This window comes from Harmonia axyridis, chromosome 2 (genome assembly GCF_914767665.1).
Source record: "Harmonia axyridis chromosome 2, icHarAxyr1.1, whole genome shotgun sequence".
NCBI classification, from domain to species: domain Eukaryota; kingdom Metazoa; phylum Arthropoda; class Insecta; order Coleoptera; family Coccinellidae; genus Harmonia; species Harmonia axyridis.
Window position 1 is genome coordinate 13,529,015 of NC_059502.1, and position 19,074 is coordinate 13,548,088.

At 32.6% G+C, this 19,074-nt stretch overlaps 1 protein-coding gene across 4 annotated transcripts in view; it reads left to right on the plus strand.

The window, feature by feature from the left end:
• Positions 1-1,613: 1,613 nt before the first annotated feature.
• LOC123672060 (SPARC-related modular calcium-binding protein 1) overlaps positions 1,614-19,074 on the plus strand; it is a 35,788-nt gene continuing 18,327 nt past the window's right edge. For 2 of the 4 annotated variants that reach the window (XM_045606031.1, XM_045606032.1), the window contains exon 1: positions 1,616-1,924. In XM_045606031.1, the coding sequence (XP_045461987.1) occupies positions 1,871-1,924 (54 nt within the window). In that variant the 5' untranslated portion in view covers positions 1,616-1,870. Of the gene's footprint in view, positions 1,925-19,074 lie in introns of all 4 variants that reach the window. The other 2 variants (XM_045606029.1, XM_045606033.1) reach the window with 2 other exon arrangements.

Below are 19,074 nucleotides of genomic sequence, written 5' to 3' on the forward strand. Positions count from 1 at the left end.
TGGAAGATGGTGAAAAGGATGGTCTTTGTAATAAATTGAACGTGAACTCTACAAATTCTCTGAACTGTTCCACAGGGTGTTAAGAAGTTGTGCTAAAAATACATGTTTTTTCTCCCTGTATAAATAAGCTATCAACATCTTTGTAAAAATTTCCTGGAGTTAAAACCAAATAAGTTATCTTCAATTTGGCGTATAAACAATTGAAATCGATAAAAAAATGCAAAAGTTCTTGGACAACGAACTTCAGCAAAATTTCAAGTGGCCGAGTTTTTTTGCTGATGATTGTGTGTTGAAAAGGTTCTAAACATAACTCTGTTTTAATTTAGATTAATTAAATTAATTTGAGATTACTAAGATTTTCAATGAAATAAAATTATGAAATAAAGCAATCAGCCATATTATCTCAAACACCAATCAAAGCGAATGACGCAAATTTCAGGTGGCCGAGTTTTTTTGACTGTGCGTGTATATTATTATTCTTAAAGACGATTGGTTTATGGATTTTTAAATACCAAACCAACTGTCATCAAACCTATTCTTCCAGAACCGAGTCAACCAGCCTCCAAAAACCAAAACAAACCGATACGTGTTTAAACAGGTACTGCTTCAATGACTCAATCAGCGTGAAAGGTACCCAATTCTTCAAGATCGCCTTATTTGTCTTATAAGTTCGATATCTCGGCGCTTCCGCTAGAGATGGGCAAACGAAATATTGAAAAACCCCAATTATGTTTCTTTTGTTTCAAATTCCCTTTGAATATTAAAACATAAGATATCATTTGAATTTTTTTCCTGAAACAATTCCAGGCTTTCATTCGAATACGCGTATCTCCAAAAGAAATCAAGATATCAAAGTGAAATAAGAATTGAAAGATGGCAAAAAGATGGTATTTTTCAATAAAATGAGCATAAACTCTACAAATATCCTGAACTGTTTCACAGGATGTTAAGAAATTGGACTACAAATGCATGTTTTTTTCACCCTGTATAAATAAGCTATCAACATTTTTGTAAAACTTTTCTGGAGCTAGTTTTAATACCAAAGAATTTATCATCAATTCGTCGCAGAAACAATTGAAATCGATAAAAAATTGCAAAAGTTCTTGGACAACGAACTTCAGCAAAATTTCAGGTGGCCGAGTTTTTTTGCCGGTGATTGTGTGTTGAAAAGGTTCTAACCATTACTCTGTTTTAATTTAAAGGTTGAGATTACTAAGATTTTCAATGAAATAAAACTATGAAATACAGCAATGAGCCATGTTATCTCAAACACTAAGCGAATGACGCAAATTTCAGGTGGCCGAGTTTTTTTGACGGTGAGTGTATATTATTATTCTTAAAGCCTATTGGTTCATGGATTTTTAAATACCAAACCAAATGTCATCAAACCTATTCTTCCAGAACCGAGTCAACCAGCCGCCAAAAACCAAAACAAACCGATACGTGTTTAAACAGGTACCGCTTTAATGGCTCAATCGGCGTGAAAGGTACCCAATTACCGGTGTACCAAGAACCAATCCCGCAAGCTCGCAATAGGCGCATTACGCCCTAGGTGCAGATTCCCTCGCCGCGGCACTGATTACCATTGTTAAGAGATTGGGGGAACATCAAACAACCTATGAATCTGGGGCCACTCTCTTCCTCTGCTCCTCTGCCTCAAATTCACAGTTCATAACACTGCGCCCAGTGCTGCTGAGCCCTAGCTCGCTATCGTCAACATTCACAATCAAGACTTGACCAGTGGTAGATGTGTGTTAAGTCGGACTCGGTTAAGTAGGATCGCCGCAGAGTTACGAAAGTCCGTTCTTGTGACTCTTTAACTGTACTAGTGACGTTTTTAATATAGTGATGCGTTAAATTACCATTGGAAATGTGGCTGCACACATTTTTCTCCCTGGGGCTGCTGGTTCTTACTTATTCTACCGTAAGTACATTTAGGTCGAAATATTACCCCTTTCAGATACGTCCGCCGATGAAGAACAACATGCGTAAACTAGTGTTTTCGAGAAAAATCGATCTTATATATATTCAGAGGTCAGTTCCATTTTCGTCGGATTATTTCCTTCAAGATAATAACTTCCTATCGTATTTTGAAAACTGTTATATTGTGTAATAATTTGAATGGTTGTAAACACAATGTATCTACTAAAAATAGATTCGGAAATCAATGCAAATGAACTTTAGCTCCCTGAATTCAAACCTTCCTTGTTTTTAATAAATATGGTAATTAAATACAACATTACCTACTCACCTTATTTTGACAAAAATATACAAATTGAAAGTTCGGCAGTGAGCTTTTCGATACTATCGATGTTGAACCTACGAAATTCGAAATTTCAAACAAAAGGATTTTAAAGGTCAACATGTTTTGCAATTTTTGATCAGATCAAAGTTAGATCGCGCGAATTGCAAAATTAGGGCTTATACCTCCAAATTGGACTATCAAATTCCCTCGGCGACAACAATATTTTTGGTTGAATAAAATAATAGGTATATCATCATTCACTCATGAAATGTATTATGTTGCAAAATTGCATTATCAGGATAATTACATATACACATGAAACCAATTACCAACATATCAATCATATTTTAATCCTAATCATATTCAATTCTTATATGTTATAAATGATAAAAATGGAAATTTATCTCCGCATGGCATTAAATGGAATAAGATATAATGTCTTGATAGAGTTGTTACTAAATTGGAGCAACTGTTCAAACTGGAAATTTCTAAATGACAGTTTTTAACGAATTGAATAGGTTGGGTTGTTTCTGTTAGAATTAATTATTCGCTCGCATTTCAAATGAGATTCGCAAATAACAACAAAAAAAATTGAAAAAATAGATAAGGTAAACGAGCTGATCAAAAATTGAAAAAAGTATCTAGTAATTTTGAAATTGAGAAGAATTTATTTTATCATTATTTTTTCGATCAATACTATCATAATTGATTATATGTATAATGTAGGTAAGCTTTTGAATTGCTAGATCTTTAAGGATTCATAGAGCTATTAAAGAAAAATATTAGAATGAAAATACTAATGTTTTCAAATATTTTCTGGACGGTTTTGTCATACAAATTGTAAACCTAACTGTTGTTGTGGATGGAGCAGAGACCGAATAACACTTTGTTTTGATTGCAAATTACTCGCAAAAAAAGCAGTGTTTTATCAATACACAAAATTCGTTTATTCATTTTTCAAACAACAACAAATGTAGCGTCACTCAACCTTTAATATCTCGAAGCAGACACACGTCTTCAGGAGCTTGGTACTTGCAAGAAAAAATTGGTATGCCATATTTGTTCCAAGCCCGAGACTTATTGGGTGACGTCTCAGAGTAATAAACATAGATAGAGGGAGTATACGTCATTTTCAGTAAGCAAATTTTGTCCCCAACATGAACTATCAAATTTGACATAAGGTGCGCAGAAATGAAAACATATTGCTGATACGATATTTCCCTCATTTCACGTGTTTCTCCACAAAGAACGCACCTCTTATGTCCCATAGTGAATAAACGTTTCATAATCACTCAAAATATTTTGAAATAAAAACCTAAATATATCAGAAATTCAGAAAACAAACTTCAAGCGCGCCAAACGACGTGAAACAACCTATGACACTAGGAGAGCAAAACTTGCCAAACCTTGGATTTCAGCAGGTAGATACAGAAAATAATCAATATTCTGTTTATTTTAAATTCGACAATTAGGAAAAATATCGTATTCCAAATATTCAAATTTGCTAATTTAATCGGGAACTACTCAAATTAATATATTTCATTCAATGTAATATACATTCATAACGATATAGTAAAAAGGTGGATTTGAAAATATATCACAATCCGACAACGTAATCTAACCATGTTGGGGACATGTAAAAATTGCGTATACTCCCTCTATCTATGTTTATTACTCTATGGAGAAAATAGAACCATTCCTCGAATCTTCTTGTAATTCTGGGGAATAATTGAATTTAATGAAGGGACGAAGTGATAAGACTAAAAATTTATCTGTTCAAACAATTTTCCACGAAGAGTCCTAAGTGCCATCCTCAATGCAACATGCGGTATACTCAGAATTAAGAGTTGCTCACGTTGATAGGGTTCTTTCATATTTATCATCCTATTTATTATTCTACGAGTCAGTTTAATGAATAAATGAGATTTTCATTATGGAGGATGACATGTTCCGGTCAAGATAACTAAGAATTATAACATCACTTCTGCTAGCACGTTTTCGGCATGAAAATCGTCGTCGAAGATTAGGGAAGTGTGCTAGTTGTCCGAAAGTGTTATTAATCTCAATTGTACGGAGGCGGTTGGAAATGGACGGGTTAAAATGCTCCAGATAACTTCCATAATATCGGACAATGTGATTGATTAAATATATGTACTTATTATGACATATTATTGAGGTTCGAATTGTAAACCATAACTATAATTATTTGTGTTTTCTAACCGAAAATTCGGTTTTGAAATGGCCTAAACATAAAAGCTCATTCTTCTCACCTCCATCTCTAACTTTAACTGACACCGTGAACCTAGCTGCCGGTTACTGTTAAAAATTAGCACTTCGGCTGCCAGCTAAATTCACGTTGTCAGTTAGATGGAACTGGAGGTAATATGATTGGGACTAATAATTAGTAATGCGTGAAGATATCTAGATCCATTTCTTGTAGATACCAATACCTACTATACCTATAGCATGGTTCAATTTTTGGTAGACAAACCCCTGATCACTGAATTATTTAAGAAATTTTGAGGAAAACACTGATATGAGATTAGGAACTAGTTCATTTATTAGCCAACTGCATCCTTAGAGACCACATAACGATATTTAGGTATGTTCATTTGGTGAATAAAGCGCCCAAAAGCTCCTGACTTCGATTCTTTCTTTTCTTTTTTATACATTATTCTTGAATTTTATGTAATTCTGATGATGCTATAAACACGAGATTTTGCTAGAAGCTTTGCATGATTATTCTTTATATACATGCAAAATCTGAACTCTATCGGATTTTTTATCATGGAAAAATGAGTACTCATTTCTCTTCCAAAGTTCTTGTTGAATTTTCTATGGTTCTGGTTATCCGATCAAAGGAAATTTTCTACGACTCGTTAAATTGTCACATTCTGCAACAAAACGCAAAATTTCATCTGGATCGAATAAGCAGTTTTAGAATTAACAAAAAACTAAATTTCGAACGGCCATAATTTACGGTTTACGATTTTGCCCATTAACGAACTTAACAGCAGTATTCAAGATCTGAACCTACCCAGTAAATTTCAAGTTTCTAGGTCCTTCCTCTCGAAAGTTATCGTGCTTACGGCTGGACGGACAGAATCGAATTTGAACCTCATTGTTTCAAACCGTTCCTGGTTCAAAATTATAGATATTTTGACGAAATGATAGAGCGATCTGTTCGGAGATTAGAGCTCATAAATGTAAATACTCACCTCAATTTCCTGTAATTATTTTTTATGTAAATTTTGTAAAACGATTATTCCAGTCCATACCATTCCATTCCATTCAAAAACCATTAGTTGCGAAACATTCAACCATATCTTTGATGAATTCCTTGAAGATATTGAAAATGAGAACCTCGTCTTTGAAGACGTTATGTTATATTGGACCACAAAAAAAAAATCTCGAAGTTCTAGGAGCTTTGCCATAATTTTGAAGATGTCTATGAAACTATTGCAGAAGGAAAAATAATTTTGAAATCGATTCTTCGAATTTAAATATTCCAAAAAATATGATAAAAATTATATTACATGTACCTTTTGTAAAGCAATTGCTTAAACTGGAAATCTTCGATTTCCGAAGCAGGTTAAGGACGAACATTTTACTTTCTCAAGCTCTCTATGTCTCCTTTTCTCAAACATGGACGATGACATCCCACACTAGGAACCCTGTTTGTTTTTTATCGATCATCACAATATTTTTCCCGATACCTCGATTCGCAGGTATCCAAAATCCAAATTGAAATAAGTGTATTGCTCTGTATCAGCTGAATTCTAGATGAGTTTTTAACTGTCTCAAGGCCAACGTCTGCGAATTCTTCGTTTATTCAATCTGTGATTCTGTGCATAGTTCCCCTACCTCATCTATTCGTGCATCTGCAACCGTAAATTTTAGTTTGTCAGCAATAAAAATATTCTTAGAGTTCAGTTGAAATTACAAGAATTATCCGACAAGAATTATGCCAACGTAAGAAACATAATTGAGACATTAAGTTGCGTGAGATACGAAAGTTGTATAATACCAATAACATTGAAATTTATCTAATCAAAATTGTATACATACTTTTTTATGAAACATCATATTCCATCCACACTGATTTATCCCATGATTTATATAAAAAGTAATAGTAAGTGCTGTGATCTACCTTTCTCATACACAATATTATTTATGCATTCATAATGAGCGCACAGATTTAACTTACCCACAGATCTGCCTTGCCCACAGATTTTCTTTGTCCATAGATCCATCTGCATATGCAAGATTTATATTGACAATTGCTGTTATTTTATACGTCGAGGATATTGGTAATACAAAATCAGAAGACCTTTCTTGAATAATGTTACTTAAATTATGGTTCTCGACTTCGATATCTTCACTATTTGTTATTACTAGAAAAAATATCGAGGAATTGTTGAAAACCTAATAATTATACTTCAGGTGAGTAATTTGATTGATAGAATTTTGTCTAATGTCATTTTGACTGTCAAAATAAAAAGAATTAAGACGTAAATAATGAATAATTTCATTTTTATATGGAAAAACTAAATTATTGGACACTCGAATATTTCATTAAGGCAATTCATGAATTAATCATCAAACTCAAAATATCTAAACCAATCACAGTTTATAGGATAACAGTCATGACGTACCATTATCAATGAACTACTACAAGTGAACGTACTCATTCTAGCAAGTATGTTCATTTTACCTGAATGAAAGACTTCTTAGGTACACCATACTGGTGTCGCCCGTTAGGACAGTGTCTTCAATTAACCAGGAAGTTATCTATGCGAATATAAATCAACTTAGCGTCATCAGTGTCATCAATGGTACTTAGGAAAGTGCTAAATGGGACAGAAGTAATGGAGTTGATCCCTATGGCGTCAAAAGTTTTACGGTTTTCTATTCAGCATCTTCGCTCTTTTATACTACGTTTGAAATTTTCAATGGACGGCACTTGAGTCAAGAGAATTATTATTTTATAACACCTAAAGAACTTTCATCGCAAAAATGTGTAGTGAGGATGAATACGAATACAGGGGCACTTAAGGTTGTTTTAGCCGTTGAGGTTTTAGGATCGTTTGATTTTATGGTGCTTTTTCGGTGAATGGTTTAGGGAACTTCGTTCATTGCATGTCTTAGATATTGTACGAAGAAATTAATTTAATGATTTAGCTTCCGGAGGTGGAGTAAGCATTGAGATCATTTTTAATGTGTGTATAGGGTGTTCCTGAATTCGAGGTACAGAGGAAAATGAGAGATTCCTTGGATAATTTTAAGAAAAAAAAATATGTACCATAAACATGCAAACGCCTTGTTTTCGAGTAAAGGGTGTTTCTTGTAGTCCTACTCATTTGTGATGATTATCCAGTTTATCGAATCTTTTCAAACTTCGTTACAAATTGAGCAAATAAGTATCTTTATAATAATTAAGTATTACTAGAGAACTAGTTTGAAATTTTTTTCTCGAATTCGGAAGCAGATACGACAAAACTACAAAAAACCAAAAAGTGTAATACTGAACCAAAGTTTCTTTCAACATTCATTTCACCAACGATCCACTGAAAGAGTTCTGGAAGAAAGAAGCGGGCACTGTTCCAGAAATTATATCGCCCTGTAGATTTGCATTCAAAATTAGCATATTACATAATGAAAACTTTAAATTGGAATATCTATGCCAAATTCAAGTTGAATATCTTGTGAAGGGGAGGTGCTATGTGAAAAAAAAATTGAGAAAAATCAAATTGTAATACCATTCATCTTGAAAACAAAGCGTTTGCGGGTCGTTGTTTATGGGCCTTTATTTTTCTTAAAATGATCCGAATACGAATTTCAGTTCGAATATACATAAATCCGAAAAATATGGAATTGAGCACAATTATTTTTTTTGAGTGTATCGTCTTTCATTTCAGAATAAATGAATTATGATTATTTCGCTCAAAATTAAAAATAAACATGAAAAAGTTAGTTTCCAATTCAATTAATAATTATTATTTTGATTTTCGAGATATCAAAGGAAATTTTGGCGCCTACTAATCAATGATTTTTTTAATGCTGTGATACCAATGTCTCAACTCTAATGATAACCCCTGAAACAGAGAAAGTTTACGAATATTATTGAGTGATTGACATTCTTTGGCATATTTTGTGACTGCATTAGAAATGTTTACTATAAATTAACGCATCATATTTCAGATAAGATTCTGCACTATATGTATACACGATGAATCCTGAATCAATCGTGGCTTTTTATAAACGCGATTTTCTTGATTTGATGCTCGACAAACATTAAGTCCAAATTTCAGTATAAATAATAAATCCACGATAATAAAAGGAGAAAACAGTTTTGAATAGTCGAATTTCAAAAATTTGATAATTGCTTTTTAGCCAGTTGTTAATAGAAAAGTTGAATAAGGTTCTTCAGCTTGGAGGAACAATGAAGAATAGCCAACGGTTTATAAATTCTGTGGATGATAATTCATAAAAATATAGGTGAATACCAATACCAATAAATGTTACGAAATAAATGCGAAAGTAATCAGTAATTTTTCGATTTCATTCACAGAAAATCTGTTGATGTATAATGTTGTATTTTATTTTTTATTACGAAACTGTTGGTTTTACGAACACAACCCAGTTGAGAGAATTTTTTGCGATAAATCATCATTTTCAACATATATTTTCAAATTGAGAAACTTCATTTCGTTAAAAAGATCTGATAGAAATGCATAAGGGGTTGCATGTTTCACCCCTTCAAAAAATCACAACAAATTGAAAAAATTTCCAAAGATAGTCTTCTCATTGTTGAAATATGCCTATAAAATGGTATTCCATTTAAATTTTTTTTTTTTTTTAATTTTTGTCTCATCTGTTTGTAACTTCAATGAAAAGGCCTAAAAGCTTTTATTTACATGAAAGCCCTCTTTCATTTTTATATGAGAAGAACTTAATAAGTTTTGAAAATTATTCCCTGAATCGATGACTAAATATGGTGCATAACTTGTGGAGCAGATTTTCATTGGACACATGCATCCTCATCGATTTCACTCGAAGAACGTTTAGTCAGTGGTTGAAGACGACTTCTGAGAAGAAACACGTTGGTGGTTTTATACCTAGACCGTCTAATTCGAAATATATGTTGCAATTAATGACTATCAATCGATTTTTGTGTGGAATGTTGGTAGACAGGTAGAAATTCATGGCGGGAATATTTTTCGGATTTTTTTTTATTGTTCGGAACATTCAGGTCGTAAGATCCTTTCGGCTGGAGAAGATCATAAATTAGAAGCTCGCATATAGAAGTTCTATGTCATAATTCGATTCATCGGAATCAATTTTCGATGGCATAGTCCAAATTTCATGTGGTCTTATTGTTATTACTTCAAGTTGTACTAAGAAATTTTTATTTTTGATTCTTGTGGTTTGTATTGTAAATTTTATATTTATTTCATATTTATTTTCCTACAAATATCAGACAAGGAACAACAGAAAAGAGTTAAACGATAAAGAAAACAGATAAAAGATTTTTTAGAGTCAGGTTACTGGAAAATATAAGAAACAAGATATGAGAGGATAGCCATTCAATAAGGTGCAAAACAAACAATTCCTGGGGTGCAAAACAAACAATTCCTGGTCAGAGAATTTTGGAAATACGTGTTGAGTTTTGGAGGAAAATAAGAGCACAAACCTAAGAAGTAGAAGTGAAGACCAGGGAGAACACCTAGAAGAGAAGGAATTGATAAGCATGAAAGAAGTATAAATGCGTTGAAAATAGAAAAGCGGTAAGGTATAAACAGATAATGTCTGAGATGTTGAAATACATGGGAGAAGAAAGTAAACATATGTTCAAAGTAATATGTCAAAGGACATTGTATGGAATACAAAGGAAATATGACTAGAAGATGCGTATGATAGTGCCAATTTACAAAAATGGGGAGAAAAAGGATTGTGGTAACTGGTAATTACAAATGAATTCAATTGTTGAGTACATTATTGAAGGTGAAATAGGCTATAATGGAGATTTTAGGATATATATTGAAGACATTGGATAAAGTGTTTAAGATCATATTTTTCAATTCAGAGCAAATAATTCATAAGATCAAGAAGATTGGAAGCAAAGCATATTTGGTGTTCATACATCTGGCAAACGCTTTTGAGACAGTGAAGGAAGATAAATGAGGGAAATATTGGAGAAAATAAGAGCTAAACCTAATTGAGTCGAAGCAATTGAAAATATTGACGAAGAATAAACTGATAAGATTAGGGGGAGAATAGACAAAGCAAGCAAATTGTATGTCGCAACGAATAAAAACTACCTCCCAAAGGGAAAATAAATAAGAAGACAAAACCAATAGTGTTCATGACTGTAATCAGACCTGTTTTAACATATGGATGTGAGACGTGGGATACAAGACGGAGAATGAAAAGTAAATTACAAGCAGAACACATGAAGTTTTTCAGAGGAGTGAAGGGACTGACAAAATTGGAGAGAAGGAGAAATTAAGAGATAAGGAATGAAATGGAGTAGTTTATAGGAGGCAACTGAGATGGTGGGGACACTCGCATCATATGGGTAGGAGAGACCAGTGAAACAAATATGGGAGGCAAAAGAGGATGCAAAACCGAGAAGAGGAAGACCACAAAAACTTATGGGAGGACATGAAGAAGAACAGGAAAAGATCTGTCATGGAAGCAGCATTGATTACGAAGGATAGAATAGAGTGGAAGGAGTTTATGTTTAGAATAATGGGGAGACATTTCTTTTATTATTCTATACACCGTAAAGTATTTTATGGGTTACAGATTAAATATATATCTATATTTTAACGCGATTCACTTTTTTCCAATGTTACAAATTGTTCAAACTGAAGAACATTATTTTTTCTAAATAATTCTATTTAAAATATGGATATTTATCCATCGAGCAAAAATCGAACCAACCGAAAATCTCAGAAGAGGTTTTCATTCGAGTAACAGTATATATTATTTATTCACTTGCGAATTACAATGAGCTGTGCGATATTGACTAGTATGAACTGTCGGGCCAATATTCCACACAAAGTCACAAACGGAATGCAGCATCTCATTAGATATGCAACATGGCGACTGTGCAAAACCAGTATGAGGACCCATCGCGTAGTCCACCAAACCAGAATAATTGAGATGCCTAATAAATAGGGATGGGACATAGGTAATCATCGACGTTTTTCGAACATCGATGTTATGCTATCGATATCGATATTTGTATCATGAGTGTCTATGAGAATTCTCGTTATCGAAAAAAAATATATGTGTCGGCGATATACAGGGTGTTACCAAATAAGTGGAAAAGTTTTTAGGGGATGAATCTCTGTCGAATATTAAAGGGGGTTTTTCATAGAAACAAGTTAAAGCTCTTACGCCTTTGCTTGTGAAGAAACACGCTTCCACAAATGAGAATAAAATATTTATGATAAAGTTGCATTTTTGGGCATGTTTTAATAATAGGACCTATCTCCGAAGAATTTTTTTAATTTTTCAATGATCTTTCAAAGGGATGTAATATGCAAACCCTATTGTTACCAGAACTTATTAAAGAAAAAACTTTCCAATTTGAAAATATGTGATTAATTTCAAAAATTTTTCACTCTTCTATTCTGTCCTTGAAAGCAATAGATTCCTAATGAACAAAAATAAAATACAAAATCTTGTTCATAAGATATAGTCCTCTTCACAACTATCCTTTACCCTGTTTATGTTTCAGTTTTAGATGTAAAGCTGATGACCAACTTTCATACCATATTTTAGATGGTCTGCTAGGAGGTCTTTTCGAGTTTTTGGTTTTTAGCCCAATTTGTGCATTTGGCCTCATTCTTTCTGTCTACGTGATCTCTCCAACATCGTCAGTAGTTTTTTCATATTTCTATGAAATCTATTGGTAGATTTTGGTAGTTTCAGAAATATCTCTCCAAACTTGGCCAAGGATTTTTATCAACGCCAGCATCTTCAGCTCCTGTTGAAAGACAATTTTCTAGAGCTGCTCTTACAGTTACGAAAATCCGCAATAGGTTAGGAGACAAATCACAAATCTATAAGATGCCTCACGTATCTAAGATCCTGGATGGAAAATTATGAAATCAAACAAAGCCTGGAGGTTTCTCACTATTAGGAAACTCAATTTTTTTTATTATTTTTTATGATTTAATTTATGTTTCTATTTAAAAAAAGTTGATATTTTCGGTTCTTTTTACAATAAGTTTAATAAATAAAAGTGTTTTTTGCAAGGTTCTTTCTCATTTCATCATTTTTTTATTGATGTGACACTACACAATAATATTTCTGAAAATCAAGTAGCTATAAACTCAATACAATATATGATTCAATAGATATGATTCAATTACATGATGAATAAATACTTGACTTGACTTGAGATTAAAAAACTACTACATGACTTGAAATCAAGTCAAGCTCAAGCCAAGTAGCTTGAAAATCAAGCCAAGCCGTGAATCCCTAACAACAACAACGATGTTTGAAAACAACGATACATCGATGATAAGGTTGTCACATCCCTATACCAAACTAGAATGATTGAGATGCCAACCTAATAAATGAGATGAGAAGTAAATCCGGATCCGTCCGTATCATTATAGAAATAAGATGCTGCAAAAATTCCTCGTGATTCTTCAACTGAACAATTTGAATAATGGGCATTGTGTTACGATACACCATCAATAAATTTGCATAAATTTCGGGTTATTAAGATGAAAACGTACCAGATCGCATGCTAAATGAACGTCATTCGCGTTGTTGGAATTCGAATTAATTTATCTCGTTTTGAAAACAGTTGATAAACGATTGAGGCGCTACATTTCGGAATGAGATGGCGCCTGAAGGAAATTACCAGCAAGGTCATTAATTCTTATTAATTACTGTGTTCTGGGGAATTAAAAATCTCTCAGATCAAACAGCTTAATGGATATAAATGATCGAGACAAGTATCATTCGACATTTTCTGCATGATGTTCAACTGTGACGCATTACATATCTCCAAACAGTTTATGCCTACTTACCTACTCTATTATTATTTCTAATGATAAACCTTTGAATCTTTGAAATTCTTCAAACGGAATCACCAATTCTGCTAAAAAGAAAGTAAAAACCAAATTAAAACTAACTTCCTAAGTAAGTACTCACAATGAGTACAAAAAGCAAAATATACTTTCCTACGAAATTAACGCACCACAAAAAATAAGACAAATTTTCGTCAAAACTATCTGTCCGATTTTGTTTTTTTTTTAACATTATCAAGTTAGAATTGAACTTACACTTTAGGCTTATCGTTTTTCAACATTTACTTTTTTGATTCAGATAGAGGCAGTATACGCAATGTTTACATGTCCCCAACATGGTGAGATTACGTTGTCGGATTGTGATATATTTTCAAATCCACAATTCTACTATATCGTTATGAATGTATATTATATTGAATGAAATATATTTATTTGAGTGATTCCCGATTAAATATGCAAATTTAAATATTTGGAATCCGATATTTTTCCTTATTGTCGAATTTATAATAAACAGAATATTTAATATTTTCTGAATCTACCTGCTGAAATCCAAAGTTTGGCAACTTTTTCTCTCCTAGTGTCATCGGTTGTTTCACGTCGTTTTTGTTTTTTGAATTTCTGATATATTTAGATATTTATTTCAAAATATTTTGTGTTAATATGAAACGTTGGTCCACTATGGGACATAAGAAGTGCGTTCTTTGTGGAAAAACTCGCGAATTGAGTGAAATATCATAACTCTGATATGTTTTCATTTCCGCGCGCTCCATGTCAAATTTGATAGTTCATGTTGGGGACAAAATTTGCTCACTGAAATTGACGCTAGTGCCAGTTGTTTCTTTTGATTTTGTTTCGTTATAAAATTTGAATCTTCATTTTCCATAAAATCATATTCTGCTATAAATAGTGTTTTTCGAGTAATAAGAAAGATAATGAAATGAATAAAAAAAGAGAATATAGAAAAAAGGTGAGGCTAAAGTGAAAGTTTAATTCTAACTTGATAATGCAACTGTTACACATTTCTGTATTAATCACAAAGATGTTCTTCCTTCTACATTCCTTCTCTAATTGAATTGAAAGCTTTTTCAGAAAAGTCATACGATATTCTAGCGCACTGATCGTTAGGACGAAAAGCAGGTGCTGTTTACTGGGTGGTCAGAAAAACATAACACACTACAAGACCATATGACCGATACAGCACGAATACAGTCTATATTTAGCCATAACATGACTTAAGTACCAGGAATAATAGAAACAAACTTTATTTGTATTTGTATGTACATTCAATTATGGTTGAATGTTTTCCAATCGATTTGAAACCACGTTATTTGATTTATGTGGAAAATTTTTCTGATTCTACTCCTGGAACTGAAGGAAGACTTTCTTAAACTTTTCTGATGAATCTTAGCAGAAAAAACTAGATAATAATAATAAAATTGATAATCAAACAACAATAATTTGGTTAAAATAGTTAAACCTTACTCACAAAACGAAAACACATAATTCTGTAGAAAAAAGGAATCTATTCATATTGTTAAATAAAGTTGCATATTTCATTCTGGAAAATGTCGAAATCACTCAAAGGAACAAAATTCAAATGACATACGCATTTACTTCAAATTGATGTCATCGTTGCTTTCTCACATAGAGAAATAAACACAGATAGAGGAAGTATACGCAATTTTTACATGTCCCCAACATGGTTATATTACGTTGTCGGATTGTGATATATTTTCAAATCCACAATTTTACTATATCGTTATGAATGAATATTATATCGAATGAAATATATTTATTTGAGTAGTTCCCGATTAAATTAGCAAATTTGAATATTTGTAATCCGATATTTTTCCTAATTGTCTAATTTAGAATGCAGAATATTTATTATTTTCTGTATCCACCTGCTGAATTCCAAGGTTTGGCAACTTTTGCTCTCCTAGTCTCATCGGTTTGTTTCACTTCGTTTGCCGCGCTTGAATTTTGTTTTCTGAATTTCTGATATATTATTTAGGTATCTATTTATTTCAATATATTTTGAATTAATATGACACGTTGATTCACTATGGGACATAAGAAATGCGTTTTTTGTGGGGAAACTCGCGAATTGAGTGAAATATCGTATCACTGATATGTTTTCATTTCCGCGCGCTCCATGTCAAATTTGAAAGTTGGGGACATGATGATTGATAATAATGAATTTTTCGAGGTTTTAGAAATATTTATCATATTTTTTTGTCAAATTAAGTATATCGCTTTCAAATCCAATCTTTGAGGTGGTCAATGAATAGGCATTATTTTTATATGTTCAAAAGGTTTATTCATAACACCAAAAGAATTTGACTTATTATTGAAGTGTTTGTTTTAATTTCACGGGTTCAAAAAACTTAGGCGGGGATTACCTCTCCCTTCACAGGTAGGATTATGGATTTATAATTTCATTAAAATAAATGTTGTCAAGGTCGTTCTTTTGAATAATAACATCCCACTTATCTTCAAGAACTGAGTGGAACTAATCGTCTCCGCTTTTGTTGGTTGATCTTCAGGGTCTAGGACATTAAACGAACGCGACCGCTTTCATTCAACTTCGAGAGCCACCTGAATATACCAGTATTGACAATATAACAATCATGTGTTATGTGTATTATGTCTCAAAAAAATGTTTTCAAGGTTCTGACAGTAAAAATATTGATTATGGGGAAGGAATATTCTTTAAAAGTATCTCGTGGTTGTCTTTTATGCTTTGAGAGCATTATTCAAGGTTTTGAAGGAATAAGTTCATTCTCTGGTACATTTGTGCAATGCAATATAGGTTCTCTTCATTTCATTTTTAGTCCATACAGAAAATAAAACTTTTGGAGGTACTTTATAAAATTTGAAATATCTAAGAATACAAAAATATTAAGGATAATATTCCGGTTTCAAAAATTTTTTTTTTTAAATAATAGCAATGCTAAATGGTATTTTATACAGGGTGATTGCCTATTAGGAGTTTATGAAAAGCTGATCATAATTTTGGGCCGAAAATTTGCATGTTGGGGTTTGACACAATGATCTACAACTGCCATTTTAAATAAGGAAGTAGTAGTCTGTTTCCGGTATAACCGGAAGTTGTAGATATCTGAAAATATTTTAGGGAGAAAGATGATTTTCTCAAATCCCAATATGCAAATTTTCAGCTCTAAATTATAATTAGTTTTCCATAAACGTCTAATAAGCCATCACGGTGAATCACCCTGTATTTCAGGTATTCTGAGTTGAAATAATTTCTCTTTCGCCATTTGCAACACTTTCACATAGAACGAGAAAAAAGCACGAATCACTATTTTTCTTTCATAATACTCACAGAACGTTTAATAGCTAATTATAACGAGTCACATGAAAATCTTGGAATTTGTGGTATATAAAATTCAGAAACGAAGAAATTAACACTATTCCCTTTCTGAGCTATCTCCTTAGTTAGAAAGGATCTTTAGAAAACTACTTATAATTAACTCTTTACAAGGAATGGAACAACACATAAATTATCTAGTTTCTCTGAATGTTGTAGAGTTGGTAATCATCAAATACTCAGAAATTGAAAATAATCCTTATTACAATCGAATATTTCGTTAATTAATTGATGATTAATTAACGTCATTAATTGTGAAACGTGAAACAACTTGATTTTTTATCCTTCTTTTCAAAGAAATTTATCTGGTAAGAAAACATCGGGTTATTTGTTCTTTGTACAGGTACATATTGAACCTAACGTGTCATTGTCGTGCCAAACAAAATTTTTCACGGAAACTGAGAGCTATATGCATGACTTTGGCACTAAAAATCGATTGAATATATAAGATAAATTTTAAAAACTTCCTCGAGGTGAAGTCAGGATCTCGTGTGTTTTTATTCATATTACTATTCAAACTTCAATTCAGCTTGAAAAATTCCTTAAATTGAAAACTCTTTGTAAAACAGAGCAGTTGTTACTGTATATAACGACTCCGCTCGATGCTTGCTTAGGATGAGACAGAAAACAGAAATTTTGTTTTCTCGATAATTGAAAAATTATACGATTGAACTGAAATGGGGTGATCAGTTACATAATTCTGGAAGAAATGTCCGTTCATGCTTTTGAGAGGATCGTTACGTTCAGAGATAAATACATTTTTTTTTTTAATTTCGATTGAATCTATACTTTCATAGCAATTAACTGAAATTTTGTGTTTATATACATTTTTATTCGTGCAGTATACACACAAAATGCCCAATGGGAGATTAGGAGAAGGTTTAATTGAATTTTACGTCATAAGCGAACGCCATGACCTAACGTTTCCGCCATAATTTCAAATTAGTAAATTTTTTAGAGCAGAGCAAGCTGTATATTGAGGAAGTTCAAAAGGAACTTCAAGAAAAGAAGGAAGCACAAAAAAGAGTTTATATTTTCGTATACTCTTCATTTTTTTATTAATCTGTCTTTTATCCAAAGAACATGAATCGGAAAACATTAATTTTTTTTTTTAATTTTACTATAAATTAATACCAGAATTTTAGAGTAAATATACCAACTTATAAAATAAAAGAATTTCACGGTAGATACAAATCAAATCATAAGAACAGTTTTTTTAATTCAGTTGTAATAGCTAAACGTAGTAACAATATTATAATAATCATAATATTAGAAATAGCACATAGGGCGAGACCTCAGAGTAATAAACATAGATAGAGGGAGCATACATCATTTTCAGTAAGCAAATTTTTTCCCCAACATGAACTTTCAAATTTGACATAAAGCGCGCGGAAATGAAAACATATCAGTGATACGATATTTCACTCAATTCGCGAGTTTCTCCTCAATGAACGCACTTCTTATGTCCCATAGTGAATCAACGTTTCCTATTAACTCAAAATATATTGAAATAAATACCTAAATATATCAGAAAACAAACTTCAAGCGCGACAAACGACGTGAAACAACCGATGACACTAGGAGAGCAAAAGTTGCCAAACCTTGGATTTCAGCAGGTAGATACAGAAAATAATAAATATTCTGCTTATTATAAATTCGACAATTAGGAAAAATATCGGATTCCAAATATTCAAATTGACATATTTAATCGGGAATTAGACAAATAAATATATTTCATTCAATATAATATAGATTCATAACGATATAGTAAAATTGTGGATTTGAAAATATATCACAATCCGACAACATAATCTAACCATGTTGGGGACATGTAAAAATTGCGTATACTCCCTCTATCTATATTAATTACTCTATGGTATCCACAAAGATTGATTTTTCTTCAAATATTGTCAATTTGTGGTAATCCTGCATCACAGGAGAGGATTTCAAAATCGTTTATCATCATCATCAACCCTATACTTCGTTATTTGCTATAAGGAATAAGTGACAATAGGATGTGTATTCCCTCAAACGAAAAAATAAACCCGACCGAAAAACTCCACGAATCAAGAGGTCCTTTTTCGGTCCCGACTTACGTCTAAACAGGTACCATTTCCAGGAACTGTTGCGGCACCACCACTGTGCAGCCGTTCAGTCTGAAAAAAGAAATCCGAAAAAAAAAACCAGTTGCAGCAGACAGCGTTGCACCAGCCGAGGAGAGTCGTGAGACGAGAGAGATCACGTGGGAATCTACAACGAGATGTTTATAGTTAAACAGGTAGATGAGATGTGTCATGATACAGGTGTGGGTCGCAATGGGCCTCATCGTATAGCACCGCGTTGCGATACTTGAAAGGGGGCCACAGGGTGGGAATAAGGGGTGGAAC